This window comes from Zea mays, chromosome 9 (genome assembly GCF_902167145.1).
Source record: "Zea mays cultivar B73 chromosome 9, Zm-B73-REFERENCE-NAM-5.0, whole genome shotgun sequence".
NCBI classification, from domain to species: Eukaryota; Viridiplantae; Streptophyta; class Magnoliopsida; order Poales; family Poaceae; genus Zea; species Zea mays.
The window spans coordinates 147,566,260-147,581,845 of NC_050104.1; the positions used below are offsets into that span (position 1 = coordinate 147,566,260).

At 45.8% G+C, this 15,586-nt stretch overlaps 2 protein-coding genes across 4 annotated transcripts; one reads left to right on the top strand and one right to left on the bottom strand.

Moving 5' to 3' along the window:
* The first annotated feature begins 6,060 nt into the window (after nt 1-6,060).
* LOC100382363 (Putative metallophosphoesterase) lies at nt 6,061-11,323 on the top strand. Of its 2 annotated transcripts, none has more exons than XM_008660603.4 (4): nt 6,061-6,508; nt 7,656-7,897; nt 8,249-9,766; nt 9,857-11,323. In XM_008660603.4, exons 1-4 carry the CDS (start codon nt 6,238-6,240, stop codon nt 9,977-9,979), a joined length of 2,154 nt encoding a protein of 717 aa, XP_008658825.1. In that variant the 5' UTR covers nt 6,061-6,237; the 3' UTR covers nt 9,980-11,323. The 2 variants fall into 2 exon arrangements, with proteins under 2 accessions (XP_008658825.1, NP_001168579.1); NM_001175108.1 differs by having other exon boundaries at nt 6,125-6,508; nt 8,240-9,766; nt 9,857-10,087.
* On the bottom strand, nt 11,221-15,232 carry LOC103639338 (myosin-binding protein 2). 2 transcript variants are annotated; one of them, XM_008662099.4, is made up of 4 exons: nt 13,620-15,232; nt 13,327-13,539; nt 11,840-13,206; nt 11,221-11,719 (listed from the first exon to the last, which is right to left on the bottom strand). In XM_008662099.4, exons 1-3 carry the CDS (start codon nt 14,668-14,670, stop codon nt 11,864-11,866), a joined length of 2,607 nt encoding a protein of 868 aa, XP_008660321.1. In that variant the 5' UTR covers nt 14,671-15,232; the 3' UTR covers nt 11,221-11,719; nt 11,840-11,863. The 2 variants fall into 2 exon arrangements, with proteins under 2 accessions (XP_008660321.1, XP_008660320.1); XM_008662098.3 differs by having other exon boundaries at nt 13,327-13,545.
* Nucleotides 15,233-15,586: the final 354 nt, after the last annotated feature.

Genomic DNA, 15,586 nt, shown 5'->3' on the forward strand with positions numbered 1-15,586 from the left:
AAAATAAACCCAAGTAAATCTTGAATAGTCATCCACAATCACAAGACAATAAGAATTACCACCAATACTTACAAAAGATGTGGGCCCAAATAAATCCATGTGAAGTAATTCCAAAGGTCGATGAGTGGACATTTGACTTTTATTTGGATGAGTATTTGCCACTTGCTTACCGGCTTGACAAGAGCTACACAATTTGTTCTTTTCAAACTTCACATCTTTTAAGCCTCGAACTAAGTCATGCTTGGTTAACCGATTGAGTTGCTTCATCCCAACATGACCAAGTCTTCTATGCCATAACCAACCTAGTGAAGCTTTTGAAAATAAGCAAGTTGTGAGCTTTGCCTCATTAGATGAGAAATCAACAAGATAAAGATTTTCATGTCTAAAACCTTTAAATTTAAGATTGCTACCATCAACACTAGAGATAATAACATCTTCAACTGTGAAATTGCAACAAAATCCTAAATCACATAATTGAGCTACGGAAAGTAAATTAAAATTCAAAGACTCAACCAATAGCACATTTGATATAGAATGATCATTTGAAATAGCAATTTTACCCAAACCTTTAACCTTTCCTTTACGATTATCTCCAAATGTGATACTATCATAATTTGAGCAATCTTCCTCACTCATTTGGGTAAACATCTTCATATCCCCGGTCATGTGTTGAGTACATCCACTATCCAACACCCAATGATTCCCTCCCGCCTTGTAGTTTACCTACAAAAGGAAATCAATCTCTTTTAGGTACCCAAACTTGCTTGGGTCCTTGGATGTTAGTGACCAAGGTCTTTGGCACCCAAATAGCTTTCTTTTTGTTTCCAACAATTGAAGTACCAACAAATTTAGCATGAACACTTTTTGCATTATGAGAAAGAACATAACAATGCTCAAAACAAGTGGAGGATACATGTTTGAACTTGGGACAATTTTTCTTAACATGTCCCTTTTTGTGACACTTGTGACACACTTTGTCACATTCTTTCACAAACAATGTCTTTTGCTTTACAAAAGCATTCTTTCCTTTCTTGGGAACATATCCAAGACCTTCACGGTTAAGAGAACATCGTTGACTTCCCAATATGAAATCCAATTTCTTCTTACCACCATATGCCTTTTCTAGGTCATGAGTTAGAGTATTTATTCTATCCACTAACACTTCATTCTCAACAATAATTTTTGATTCATCAAGAGCAATATTATCATTGAGAGAAATTTTGCATTTATCACAAATAGAGTTAGTAGGTAGTGGTTCACTTGTAAGACTATCAAGTAAGTCACAAGTGACTCCAACATCCTTAGTGACCACCTCAACTTCATGCACAATAGATGATTTTTGAGCATCCGCAAGCTTCTCACAATTTTCTTTGAGATCATTGTGAGAGGTCTTGAGCTCCTCAAAAGACACTTGGAGGTTTTTATACAATTCCTTCAAGGCCTTAAATTTTTCTTTTTCTTTGGGCATGTAGTCATCGGCCTCACCTAACATTCTAACAAGATCATCATATGAATAGCCATCATCATCAACATCATCGATATCATCATCATCATTTATATCATTTAAATCGGTGATGATTTTTACCTTAGCATCTCCCTTTGCCATGAGGCAATGGGGGGATGAGAAGAGTGAGGGAGCTTCCTTGATGGCAATTCCGGCATTAAGCTTGGATGAGGTGTCATCATCATCATCATCCGAGCTATCATCCGAGTCCCATTCAACTAAGTAGGCTTTGCCATCTTTCTTCTTGTTATAGTATTTCTTTTTCTTCTTGTCACTTTCATCTTTGCCCTTCTTCTTCTTGCTTGGACAATTCATGGCAATGTGACCGGGTTCCCCACACTCAAAACATTTTCTATCATTGAAAGCATTTCTTCTAGATGTTTGACCTCTTCTAGGTTGACCTCTTTTCATCTTCATGAATTTATTGAATTTCCTTACAAATAAAGCCATGTCACCATCACTCTCACTTTCATTTTCTTCATCATTGCTATCTTCCTTTTCAATTGCCTTTGAGGCCTTGGCTTTGAGAGCAATAGATTCATTTTTCACCTTCTTTGCCAAACTTAAAGCATCGGCTTGTGACTTCTTAAATATATCTTGAGTGAGAATTTCTCCCAATACTTCGGTTGGAGAGGTTGTAGATAGATCACTCCTTACTAGCATTGTCACAATAGTCTCATATTTCTCCGGAAGTGATCTAAGGAACTTGTGTGTGAAATCCACATCCGGTACATTAAAACCAAGTCCTTTGAGTTCATTTACAATCTCATTCAATCGATTGAACATATCGGATACACTCTCATCTTCTTTCATAATAAATTGCTCAAACTTCCCTTTGCACACATATAGTTTGGCACTCTTCACAATTGTAGTTCCTTCATGAATTTCCATTAGTTTTACCCAAATCTCATGAGCGGTTGTGAGATTCTTGATACGATTGAACTCATTTATATCAAGAGCATCATAAAAGACATTCATGGCTTGATCATTTGTGAGGATATTCTCATTATCACTAACGGATGGTTCATCTTCCTTCAATACAACAAATCCATCTCTAACAATTGGCCAAATTTTTCCACCCATTGCTCTAAGATGCATTGACATTCTTATTTTCCAATAATCATAATTGTTTCCATCAAAGTGCGGTGGCTTCCCAATGTGCACATTGTTGTTACTAGCCATTTTGTCCCACTCCGGGATGATTAGATCCACAAACAATGGAGTCCTCGGCTCTGATACCACTTGTAGGATCTAGGACACCAGCTAGAGGGGGGTGAATAGACGGTTTTGACTAAAAACAACAATACTAAGTAAATTTTAATCAATACAACAAGGGGAATAAATTTACTAGTGTCAATAAGTAAACAATGTATGAAAGACAACTACGGAGATTGAATACTTGAAGAACAATAAGCAAAACACTAATCAATTGCAAGGCAATAAGTAATGCTAGAAGGAATAGACACCGAAATTTATCCCGTGGTATCGGTGATTTGCCGATCACCCCTAATCCACGTTGAGGTGGACTTCAAGCTCTCACTTGCTCCTCTATCAAGACACGACTTGATCTTTGAGCCAAGTGGACAAGAAATCACTCAATACCTCGATTCCACTAATGTCACCTTTGCCGCTCCGGCGAGGTAGGCGCGAACCCCTCACAATCAACACCGCGGCTTCTCCACAATCTTCTTGGAGAGCTCGACGGAGACAATCACCCGAGCCGTCTAGGAGGCGGCAACCTCCAAGAGTAACAAGCCAACGACGCTTGCTCGGTGTACCACCTAGTGCCTCAAGAATCACCAAATGATGCAAATGCACTAGGAACCCTCAATCTCTCACTAGAATGCAACCTCAAGCAAAGAGTGTGAGAGAGTGAGTTGGAGGATCACAAATGAGCTCAATGTGTGCAAGGAATGCCAAGAGAGGTCTCACACACGAGCTACCCTTCTATTTATAGTCCCCCATCTAAAACCAACCGTTATGTGCAAAAGGGGGCAGTTCTGCGCACGCGCGGACCGTCCGCGCCCTAGGGCCGGACGGTCCGCCGTACACCATAACGGCTATAATGACCGTTGAAACATGTCAGAGCAGACTCAAAAGGTGGGTCCGGACAGTCCGCCCTTAAAGGTCGGACCGTCCGCGACCTGGCAATTTCAAACACCCGAGCCTCGGATCAAACGGAGTTAACACACGCGGACCGTCCGGCTATAAATCCCGGACCGTCCGCGACCTGAGACAGTACTGTCCGGACTGGTCCCCCGGACCGTCCGTAGTACAAATCAATAAAAACACACAGTCCCTGTCCAAAAACGAGTTAGACACATGCGGACCGTCCGCGCCTCACAGGCGGACCGTCCGCCTATAATTCAGGGACTGACCCGAAGCCACCTTCCTCTGGTCAGGACTGCGGACGGTCCGGCCCTAAGGCCCGGACGGTCCGCAGTGCAAAAGAATACAGAGTCAACACAAAAAGGTCAAACCTCGGACCCTCTGGAGGATCGCGGACAGTCCGCCCCAAGGGCCGGACAGTCCGCGCGACCAAGACTTCTCAAATTTCAAACAAGCTTTTGAATGAACTTTTAACTCACGAAATGAGAAGCGCTGTTAGTCCTTATGCAAATGCAACTACTTGATGCTCTATGAGGCACTAAGTTTTACACAGATCTAAGTCATTGACCCCTCTTAATAGTACGGCTATCTAGCCTACTAATCCGGTCAGGTATCTTCTCTAAACTCCTCAAGACCGGCAAAAGTAAAACCTATATTATACCTTTGCCTTCATCTGATCCACAACCAATGCGTATGACTCTTCAACATTTCCTGTTCTATGTGGTCCAACCCTGCATTCTTATTTCTCCAAGAATCGTTAGTCCACAAGTAGTTGTCATTAATTACCAAAACATTACCAAAGGGGCCTAGATGATTCACAGTGGTGTGCATGCGTTGGATGAGGACATGGTGGGTTAAGAATGGATACATTGGGACTAGTGTTAAAACTTGCTCCTAAAGTTTTCAATCCACAACAGGGGCGGGCCTGCTGGTGGCGGCTGCGCTTGCAGAGATCCCTGATGACCGACCACTTTCTTATACACAGACGTGCGCCAAAAGAGAAGTACTCTTTCCCATTAATAAAATGCAATCGAAGGCAAGAAAAGAAGGACATCATTTCATTGAACACTTTACATGTTGTAGTCAGAACAAGCAATGGAATAGAAGGAAGAGAGCATGGAGGAGAGACGTATGTACCTCGAGGGCCTCGTGGCGGCGGCTATGCTTGTGGAGATCTCTGACGACCGATCACTCCCTTGTGAATAGGCTCACACCAAAAGTGGTGACGACCTTCTTATATCCTCGATAGGCGGGAGCTTCGGGCGTCATGAGAGAGGGGAGGGCAAGGGTTGGATAGATGACGCGGACGACATGCTCGCGGCAAGCGATTTCTATGGTTTCATGGCGGACAACACAAGCGAGGGGGTGGGGGAAGGGAGGTGGAGGGGGTGACAGACGAATGCTGAGGCAGGGCTGGGCACATTGGTCACGATGGGTGGTTTCCACATTTTCATGGTGGACGACGCAAGCGAGGCGGACATGGGTTGGATAGATGACGTGGATGACGTGCTTGTGGTGGGCGGTTTCCATGGTTTCATGGCAGACAGTGCAAGCGAGGGGACGGGGGAGGGGGTAGGTGGCGATATACGGGTGTTGATGCAGGGATGGGCGCACACTTTGGGTGGTTTCCACGTCGCGAGCGAGGCGGGTGGGCGATGGTTCCACAGTGTGGTGATCACGGCTGGTGCGGAGGATGCCGGTCGCGAATGTCTTGGAGGCAAGGTTGGGCGCGCTATATGGATGACAACACGGATGGGGGCGAAGGATGTGATCGGGGCGCGATGGACGACGAATGGTTTCCGTCTACGAACTACACGTGTGACGCACGACGATAAAAAATCATGCTTTAAAGGAGTACATAAGTGAATAAACAAGGCCTTAGAGGTAACAGGAGGGAGGGACGGACATGACAAACGCTACCTAAGAGCATCTCTATTAATTCGCTAAAGAAAGTTCCCTAAACTCAGATTTAGAAGTTGCTAAATACATGTTGAGAAAAAAAAACAACCTTAGCCTCCAATATTTTAATTCTTAAGTTGATAATATTTTAAATTATACTAACTCAATTTTCTATTTGTTACTTTAGCTTTAAATTTGGTTTCATTTCTACGATAAAGTTTAATAATCACCACTACTTTCATTGGACCGGTTGTTTTTCTCTATTTTTTTGGATGAGCTTTAGACTTGTCAAAGGATGGTGAATTCATCATTTTTGCAGCTTAAATTATTCAAAGTGCCACTTATACACAACTACACGGTGAATTTGATGGTAGACAAGTGATTTTACACAACATAGTCTGTTGGGAGCGTGAAACAAAAACTAGACTAGATAGGAATATTTAGGAAGCTGCTATACTTGGGATCTCATTTAAAACCCGTTGAGATATGTTTTTTTTGCATAATAACATCTTAAATTAATTTTAGGGACTCTGATTGAGAAGATGCTCGGCCTGATGCAGCCAGACATGGACGGATCTTCGCGCCCTCATCCAGCCCGCGGCCCGCAGTCGTCTGTGCCTTGCGGAAGGAGCACTCTTCTTCCTTAGCAGCAGCCAGCGCCCAGCAGGCAATACCGTCACTCGGTCGGCTCCTTGCCGATTCCCCCACCCCCGCAAGCCGCGGCGATGGCCTACGATCTCCCGTTCACTCTCTTCGTACTCCTCTTCCTCGTCCTCCTACAGACGCCGAGCTCCTCATGGCGACCGGCTGACGACGACGACGCGTCGGTCTCGAGGTCGGCTTTCCCCATGGAGGGTGACGTCGCCTGGGTGGTGCAGGTCAGCGACCTCCATATCAGCACCTACAACCCTGAGCGTGCCGCCGAACTCGCGCTCCTCGGCACCGCGCTGCGCGCAATCCGGCCTCACCTTCTCCTCGTCACCGGTGACATCACCGGTGAGCCCTGTGCTCTCATATGTCTGGATCTGAAATTTTCGGTGTCGGATTGCAACTTGTATTCAAACTTGTCCCGTGCCCATGGATATTTATGAGTCGATATTTATTTATTTGAAATGCTGTGCCCATGGATTATATTACTACGAAAATACTGGGAGCAGTCAGCATATCAAGTACATGGTGGAAAATTGACGAGAAGTACTTCGAACAGGCCAAATTGGCATAGCACCAGAAACCTACTCTATCGGTTAGGCTTGTTCGTTTTGCTCATGTGAATTGGGTGGGATTGAGTCAGATACTCAGATTTAAATCATATCATGTTTTTTTTCTAATCTCACAAATCCACATGGGATAGGAATAACCGAATAAGGCCTTGTATGTTTTGACTTACCATGTGATATAATTTGAAACGAAGAGAATCTAAGACTAGTACAAAATATAAACTTTGAGATACTCGAATTATGACTGCTATGGCTTTTAAGATAGCTCAGTAGCCCACTCCAATTCGTTTGCTGCGAAGTTGTAATGACCATCTAAGGGCCTGTTTGGAATAACCCAGTTTTAAGAAACTAGTTTATAAAATCTGAGGTGGTTCCAAACATACCGGTTTATAGAAATTGGATTCCTAGTTTCTTAAAACCAAGAAGCTAGCCTCTCTTAGCTAAAACTAGTTTATGAAAACTGAGATAGTTCCAAATACTATAAATCAGTTTTTTTTACAAATCAGTTTCTAGAAGTTAGAGATACAAACTTAAAAACTAGGTTGCTTCTAAACAGGGCCTAAACCATTCTGTTTTTATTTGGCATGCAAACCATTACTGTTCCATACAAGGAATCAAGGCAAGGCATTTGTACATCGAAACAAAATTTCGTTTTGATGACAAATGGAATATTGAAAATGATGCTGCATTGTTGTCATATTGAAAAGTATCTCTGGATAACACTTTCTGTGTCCCGACATAAGAGAACTTTTTGGAGCACCCTGTCCATGCAAGTATGGTAGATAGAAAGGCGTTGCAACAAAAATAAGGCAACATCATAAGCGCACACATGATTATTGTGATCGACCTGTATCGTTTTCCGTGTGGTTTTATGGACCTTTTTATTATATATTTTAACTTCACGTTTTCATTGTCATTTCAATAAGATGCTAAGAATCAGCAAAGAACTAGTTCAAGGCAGGATGAATACGAATGGATTACCTACAAGAAAACTATTGATGCAATTGTTGGAAGCGGTGGCATTGATAAGAGCAGGATATTTGATATTAGAGGCAATCATGATACATATGGAGTGCCTTATAGAGGAGGAAAATTGGACTTCTTCTCAACTTACAGCGTTAACTCACAGTTTAAGCGATTAAGCACCATCAGTAGTATATTGCTTCAGGTACGACTTATTACCTCTGTCAGATCTCACTGTTTATCATCATTGAATTTATTCAAGGTATTTCTATGCACCATTCTTTACTCAAATCCAATGGCAGTCAAATTTCAGCTAAACTATTATCTGTTTCTTCTCAAGGTGTAAACTGTTAACATATTTACTGGCAAAGATAATGTTGAACATTATTGACTACTAATCCAGTAACTAGTAAATCAATGTCCCATTTTTCAGTATCATTCTCTTGTATACTAAATGTCCAATACAAGTTATGAAACATACTTTGGGAGTTGTGCATATGTATTTTCATGACCACTACAGTTCTGAAACTAATTTTTGTCCTAAAAGGCACTGTAGGGAGATAGAAGCTACCAATTTCTGGGTATTGATGATACCATGAATGTTGGCATTCGTTTTCCTGCAAATCTTTTTGGCCATTCTACTGATAAAAGGATAGAAGCGGTAAATTCAGAGCTTCAATACTGGACCAATCATTCCAATGTTCCAGTTACCAAAGTAGTTTTTGGACATTTCCCTATGTCATTCACTGCATCATCTGAAAAAGGACAGCGATATGAAAGTGTGCTTGCAGGGCAGTCTATTTCAGCATACCTATGTGGTCATCTCCATGCAAAAGTTAGTAAGCAGCTTTGGAGGTATCATGAAATCAGAACAACAGAAGATCACAAGTCAAGCTTTTGGGAATGGGAACTTGGAGACTGGAAGGACTCCAGATTGATGAGGATTTTAGCAATAGATGGTGGTGCAGTCTCATTCATAGACCACACATTGAAACATGCACTCCAAACTTCCATCTTGATCACATATCCAACAGATTCAAGAAGTATGAATATGTTGGATTCAGAAAAGTGGTCGATGAGAAATGATATAAATGTCCTTATTTTCTCTCATCAATTTATAAGTAATGTGAGTGCTAGAATCTTTGACTCTCATTGTGAGTTTAAGATTGTCGAGGAGATACCTCTGCAGCTTGTTACCAGTACTTCTGCTCACAGACCTTTGTTCCATGCCAAATGGAATGCTGAAAATTACAGAAGTTCATCCGCCACTCGCTACTGGTTGCAGGTGTTTGTTCTTGATTCTCATGGTGTAAAAATTTCAAGTGAGCAGAGACCATTTTCAGTTGAGGGTAAGATGGCAATTCCCACAAGTCCATGGACCAACTATCTGCTCTTTGAAGTCCAGTGGGAAGGCATGTATCAAGTTCTTCTGTGGAGTAATTTGGCCTTCACCATTGTATTGTTGTTCATCCCCAAACTATTGTATCACTTTGTTAGGAGAAGTTCATCATATCAAAGGTGGGCTGTGTCAATTCCGTCCTCCTCTATCCAGCAGAGAAAACCTTACTTTTGGTTGGTTTGGTTTTTAATGGAGGGCACAAGGAGTAAACCTTTCTGGTTTTCTATGGTAACATATGTGCTCTGGCTAATTGAAATGCCATGGTTTTGGGGCCATGCAACGTCTGAAAATGGAGAAATCGCTCAAATGTACTTATCTGGATGGAGCGTGCCAATTCATGATGGGGGCTTGACGGGCAACAAACTGAGCAACCCAGATGTGCTTGTCATCACACTACCGTTCCTCTATCTGGTGCTTGTCCCAGTAATAGTCCTTACATATGGTCTGTTTGCAGAAAAGGCTACTGTGTTTTTGCAGCACAGAAGAAGAGTAGTATACTCTCTTGACTCAACAAATGTGCATGCCGAGTCACCAAGATTGCTGCCAGTTGCTCCAAGGGCTTCACTAATGAAATTCGCCGACAAGATGGTGTCCATGGTGATCCAATTTTGTGGTAGCTGGACAAGAAGGGCTCTTCTACTTGCATGCTTGATCACCGCAGCAATACATTTGAAGGTACATCTTTCTGTAGTCTGTACCATCTTTTGCCAAAGCAGTTTTTCATGTATTAGTTCTGATAATAATGTTTGTTTGTGTTTCTTGCAGCTCTGTTCCAAACTAATGTCAGCATATGGAACTGTACCAGTAGCATTGTCACCCCCATTGACATGGATACCATTGTTGCTATTAGGTGGTGCTGCCTATTGTACAGTTCTCCATGCAGATTAGCGCTCAGTACTCTGCAATCCTGAAGTGTAGTACTTATTTGCATTGGAGGATTAGGGCTCATAACTGTGAATTCCTGAAGTGAACGTAGTTGCGTTTCGGGTGCGTGCTGCTGCTGTGCATTAAATCCTGGAACTGTGGAACATGTCACCTTTCGATGGTTAACTGCATGGGTGCTGGCTAACCAAAGATAAAGTAGAAACAGTTTAATGGTTGAGACTTGAGAGTGCAAACTGCAGAGTAGAACATCTGGATGGATGGACCAAAACTGGTAGCGGTGGCTCGTCGTTGTGTCTAACCCTCGCCGCAGCAAGAGGAGATGGAACAGTGGCTTGGACAGAGAGGTTGTTGATCGGATGGCTGTGAGGGGAGTGATGGGGGTAGGGACGTAGGGTGAGAGGGAAACCATGGCGGCTAGGTATTTTTTGTGCTGAGTAGGCTGTTGTGTTTGTGTACAGGGGATATTTTCCCAAGTGGACCACTCTATTGGTGTGTGGGCCTCTCGGCCAGAATTTCGGTCTGCATGGTTATTTTCACGAGTGGGTCATTTTGTTGGTGGAGCGTATTTTGGTTAGAAATTCTAACGGCTTCGGGCTAGTTTGGTAATCTTATTCTTCAAAGAGATTTCCTTTTTTTAGGGAAATTAGTTTATTTTTCCTTAGAAAAATAAGAATCTTTTGAAAAAAATAAAGTTGACAAACTAGCCTTAAGGGGTCAGATGTGTGGTTGACCACAACTAGTTTGAAAACGCAATTCCACTTAGAATTGGACCAATCTAAAGCGAATTTGAGTTTCTAAACTAGCCTAAGAATTCTGAAGGACAAACCAATCTTTAAGTGTAAATGTGGAACCAACAACTAAAACTTGAACCCTTGTGCATAATTTTATCTTATTTTTTCATAAAACGGGAAGGAAAATGATGACGCGCGAAGAGAATGAAACCGTGGAACTGTTAAAACCGGTGCTTTATATATTAGAAATTTGGACGTCTATGTATCTTCTCATGTGTGTTGAACTGATTTGGTGTGGAATTTAGATTCACATCAAACCACTCCATCACATATAAATGGAGAGAGATGTATAGACATCTAAGATCTAGTTTGAGTACTTTAGTATTGACTCTAATCTATATTTGTTGAGGTGGATTGGGATATAAGTTACATCCTAATCCACCTTAACACATGTAGATCCTAAGTAACCAAACAAAGTCTAAATAAGTTAGAAGTTTTTTTTTACCACAGGGATTTCTTCGTGAGACCGCCTTTCCTTTCATTATAAACCTGGATATTGAGAAAGCACAAACTGCACATACCAACCGTTCAAGCTACATCCTCACCAAAAAAAAAATACACGAGGACTCCCTACCTCAGCGCACAAACAAATCCAAAGTTAATCAAAAGATTAAATCAGACAAGAAAAAAAAACATCCACATCTCCACTGGGGCTATCTTTTTTCTTTTGCCCCGTGCATGCTGCAGAAGCTGTCACCGTGATTCAGCTTTGTGCAGCTTTGGAAGGGCTAATGATTCCTACGACCGACCGACCAGACCAGGCGACCACCACGACAGAAAAAGTTGGCAGTGCTGGACCAGCACAAAAGGGAGGGCTTGCTTCCGGCCCACAGGCAAAATGAGCAGAGCCTCCCTATAACTCCGGCAGTACCTTGCAGGGACCATCACCAATGCAGTGCTTTGGAGTCCTACAATCCAATCGACTGAATCCATACCAAGCTAGTAGTGTCATCTGGAAAAAAACATGATTGTTGCTGGGCGTTATCGCTAGAAACTGACAAAGTCGTGTGACTATCTGAACTTTTAGGGAGATGCTATGTTGAGGATGAGAGATTTGAAAGAAGGTGCTTACCGTTACCGCGTATAGATGAACTTGCTAGGCTGAATTTGCAGCCATGGCACCACCGGCATTCTTGACGTGAAGCTCCACACTGCGGAGATCGCGAAGGTGCTGCAAGATCTCCTGGAGAAGGTCCATGCCCTTGTCTCCTTTCTTCAGGGACTTGATGCAGTGCCTCAGGAATTCCTTGTCCGCCTCCAGCGCCTGCAACCTTTCGTAGACATGGTCGACCTCCTCTATGATCGCCAGCCTCTCCTGCTCTTTGACAAGCACGGATGCCGGCTTCGTTGCTGCATCGTCGGCCTGGTCTGCCTCTCCTGCTCCTGCAGATGGCGGCATTCGGTCACAGGCCTCGTCGCCGACTGCATCGAACAGAGGCAGAAGGCTCTTCCCTCTGCTGATAGAGGCCCTTCCTCCGAATCTTGGCCTGTCACCGGTGAGAATGTACTCCGGCGACTGAAGGCCATCGTGTGGTAAATCCATGTCACTCGAGGAATGGCCAGTAACTTCTTTGCTGGTGTTGATATCGTCGTCTTCCAGTGTGAAGAGCCTCTCCTCCAACGTCTTGAGTTCCTCCAGGATGGAGAGTCTCTCCACCTCGAAGTACGTCAAGGAATCGTCCAGAGCCGCTAGGTGCTTCGTGCCGTCGTCCTGGTCCCTCATGGAGCTAAGGGCAGCATCCGATGAGCTCTGGACGTTGCCGCCGTCAGGAGAGTCGCCGAGCTCGCAGTAGTCGTCGGAGTGCCCGTCGCTGTCCTCGCCGCTGGACGACACGGAAGTGCCACTGCCACTGGGGCTTACCCCATTGGCCTTGAAGCTCGCCGTCCTCCTCCTCTCCTTGTCCTCGTAGTGCTGCACCTTCTGCCTGTACAGCTCGAGCTCCCTCTCCAGCTCCTGCTTCTCCCTCGCCCGCTTGCTGACCAGCTCGTTCAGCAGCTGCAGCGCCTCCTGGTCGTACTCCGACTGCTCCTCCATCATCCGCTGGTACTGCAGCGCCTCCATCTGCATCGCCGCCTTCTCTTCCTGCAGCCGGTTGATCATGGCCATCGTCTGGTTGGTCGCGATGGCCGCGGCGTTCCGCTCCTCCTCCAGCTCGGCGTACAGCGCGCCGAGCGCCTTCCGCTCGGCCTGCAGCGCTGATTTCAGCTGGTCCACGGTGGACGGCTCGCTGCCTTCCATCTCGCTCGCTACGCTCCCATCCAGAGACAGCGACAGCGACCGTTTCCTCTCGAGCAAGAACATTCTGTCGGAGCGTTGTGTGGCGACGCTGTTCGTCGGCGTCTCAGGTGCTCTGTCTTCTTCGATCTCGTTCTGTTCATTTGGTTGGAGGTCTAATCCCGTGCTTGTGGTCACGTCCTCCTGTTCAACTTCACCTGCTTCTACTCGAACAAAAGTAAAATTAAATTTAGTACGACAGAAGAGCCAATTATCAACTACTACATATCAAGTGGGGATTTTTTTGAGGGATGAAGTAGCCTTCAATCATGTAATGCAACTACCTTGGTCAGGTGGCTCTAGGACCTCCGATGGCAATGGTAGATCATCTCCAGTTGCCAATGGAGCAACCAGCTCCTCAAATGCTGCCAAATCTTGAAATGGAACGACATGCTCATCTTGTTCCCGTTCGCATATATCGCTCCCGATTGACACTTCGCAGTTCGTGTCCACCTCAGCAGCTGTTCTGTTGTCATCCTCGGAAACGGCTTCCGATACTGAAGCTAAAAACATGTGATGGTCACCACACCAGTTGCAATATAGGGAACATGATACTGAGAAGCACATGAGTAAGTACCTTGAGGCACAAAGATGTGTTCTTCCTCGGCCGTGGAAGTATCTTCAAGAACATCTCCATCGTCTTGGGAAACGGAGCTATGATCAGGATGAGATGGGTCTGTTGAAGTCTCAGGACAAGGTACGGGGCTGGTGGGCACGACAGAGTCCTCGGTCAAATCGACCGGCGTTGCAACCGAGGAATCCAACATCCTCTTCTCCTCCAGAACCGCTCCGACATCCACATCCCTCGGATCCTGCTCATCTTCTACTACATGATTCGTTCCGTCCACCTCTTCTACATCCCGATGGAGACCCGAATCATCGGCGATGGTCATCTCGTCAAGCGCCACCACCGACACCAACCGGTCGTCCTCGATCGTGATGTCTTCGACCTGATCCATGAATTCCAAGGATTCGTCCTGAACGGCAGCCATCACCTCGTCTTCCAGATGTTGTCGGCCATCCACCTCGCTCTGCGGTTCTTGTTGTCGGTTTTCGACCTCATCCGGCTCCTCCTCGTGATCATCTTGAGCCAGCAGAACGTAGCCCTGGTCGCCATCTTCTACCTCTTTCTCCGAGACACGCGCATCCCTTGTAGTATCTTCCAGCTCGCGCACAGGAGAAGCGCGCAGTACAGCAGCAGCTTCGCAGCAGGCGCACGCACCTGCGTCGCTTGTCCTCTCCTTCCACGACGACGGGCGGCAGCCCACGCACATCTCTCCGGCCTCAGCGAGCCGGCGGTGGCGGAGGCAGTACCCCAGCGCGGAGATCTCCGCGGCGTGGGCGTCGCAGAGGGCGTCCCGCAGCCACCGCGCGCCGGCGCCGCTAGCGTCGCCGCCGCCACCGCCTTCGGCCTGGAAGAGGCGGTCGACGCGGGAGCAGAGGAGGCACGGCGGGCTGAGGCCGAAGTAGTCCGCGAACCTGGCGACGGCGTAGGCCAGCAGGCCGTTGACGAGGAGCAGCGCGATGAGGACCCACTCCAGGGCCGCGCACGCCAGCGCGGACGTGACCCTGCGCGTCCTCCGGTGCAGCGCCGCCGCCAGCTTACCCGCCGACGCCGACGCCGACATGGCTCCCCGCGCTAGGCCGAAGTAGTCCTCGTTCGATCACCCTCACGGCCGCGGCATGGACAAGCGCTACCTCGCTCGCTCGCCGCCGGACGAAACCGGAGGAAAAAAGTATGTGGTGGAATGGTTGCTTGCTGGCTGCGAGTGGCGGCGATCTTGCAAAGGCAGAGCTGGAATGCGATGGCTTGGCAGGGTTGCTGGGTTGGCAAGATGATGGATGATTCGTTTTGAAGCTTCTTTCTCGCCTTCAGCCCTTCACCTTTCGAGGGAGAAAGGTCGGGCCATTGGACCCCATGAACGAAAGAAAAAAAAAGAAAAGAAAAGAAAAGGCTTGATTTTTCAGGTCGGAATGCAAGGGGGGGAGCCGGAGAACGGGCCTAGCATACGATTGATTTTCCTGTTCGATGCGGCCGGTGGGCCGAGGTGACGAGACCGCGGTGCGCTGCATCTGTGAGTGGTGAGCACGACCGCGCAGTCCGGCGGATTGGTGTCGCTCTGGATGGACAGGACTCAAAATCAACATGCATGTCCACTGTCATCATTCATCAAGAGGTAAAACATGTACTAGTATATACAGTACTACGTAAATACGAACGCATATCCGAATTGACAGGTCAGCATCGACAGGAAAAGAGTTGCTCTGTGATCAGAGAAGCGGCTTGGCTTTTAACATTTCGGCCTCGGCAATAAAATCCGATGCCCGTGGTCGTAGTGGTACGCTCGTAGGAAGAGTGAATGTGATAGGAGAAAACAAAAATAACAAAGAGAGGCAGCTGCAACCAGGAGGATCACCGCATTATGTTTTCCGTGGCCTATTATTTACTATATAAGTTGTGTCCGTTTCATATACAGGGGAGAGGATGGCTGAAAAAACGAAGAAACGTTGTGCCAGCCAGCCAGGCAGGCAGAGGACCGGAGG

What these genes read in the sequence shown, in the direction of transcription:
- LOC100382363 (XM_008660603.4), top strand. Translation starts at nt 6,238, where the DNA reads ATGGCCTACGATCTCCCGTTCACTCTCTTCGTACTCCTCTTCCTCGTC. An exon ending in TCAGTAGTATATTGCTTCAG is followed by an intron (nt 7,898 to 8,248) that starts GTACGACTTATT and finishes AAGGCACTGTAG; the next exon opens with GGAGATAGAAGCTACCAATT. An exon ending in CCGCAGCAATACATTTGAAG is followed by an intron (nt 9,767 to 9,856) that starts GTACATCTTTCT and finishes TGTTTCTTGCAG; the next exon opens with CTCTGTTCCAAACTAATGTC.
- LOC103639338 (XM_008662098.3), bottom strand. Translation starts at nt 14,670, where the DNA reads ATGTCGGCGTCGGCGTCGGCGGGTAAGCTGGCGGCGGCGCTGCACCGG. An exon ending in ACACATCTTTGTGCCTCAAG is followed by an intron (nt 13,546 to 13,619) that starts GTACTTACTCAT and finishes ACATGTTTTTAG; the next exon opens with CTTCAGTATCGGAAGCCGTT. An exon ending in CCTAGAGCCACCTGACCAAG is followed by an intron (nt 13,207 to 13,326) that starts GTAGTTGCATTA and finishes TTGTTCGAGTAG; the next exon opens with AAGCAGGTGAAGTTGAACAG.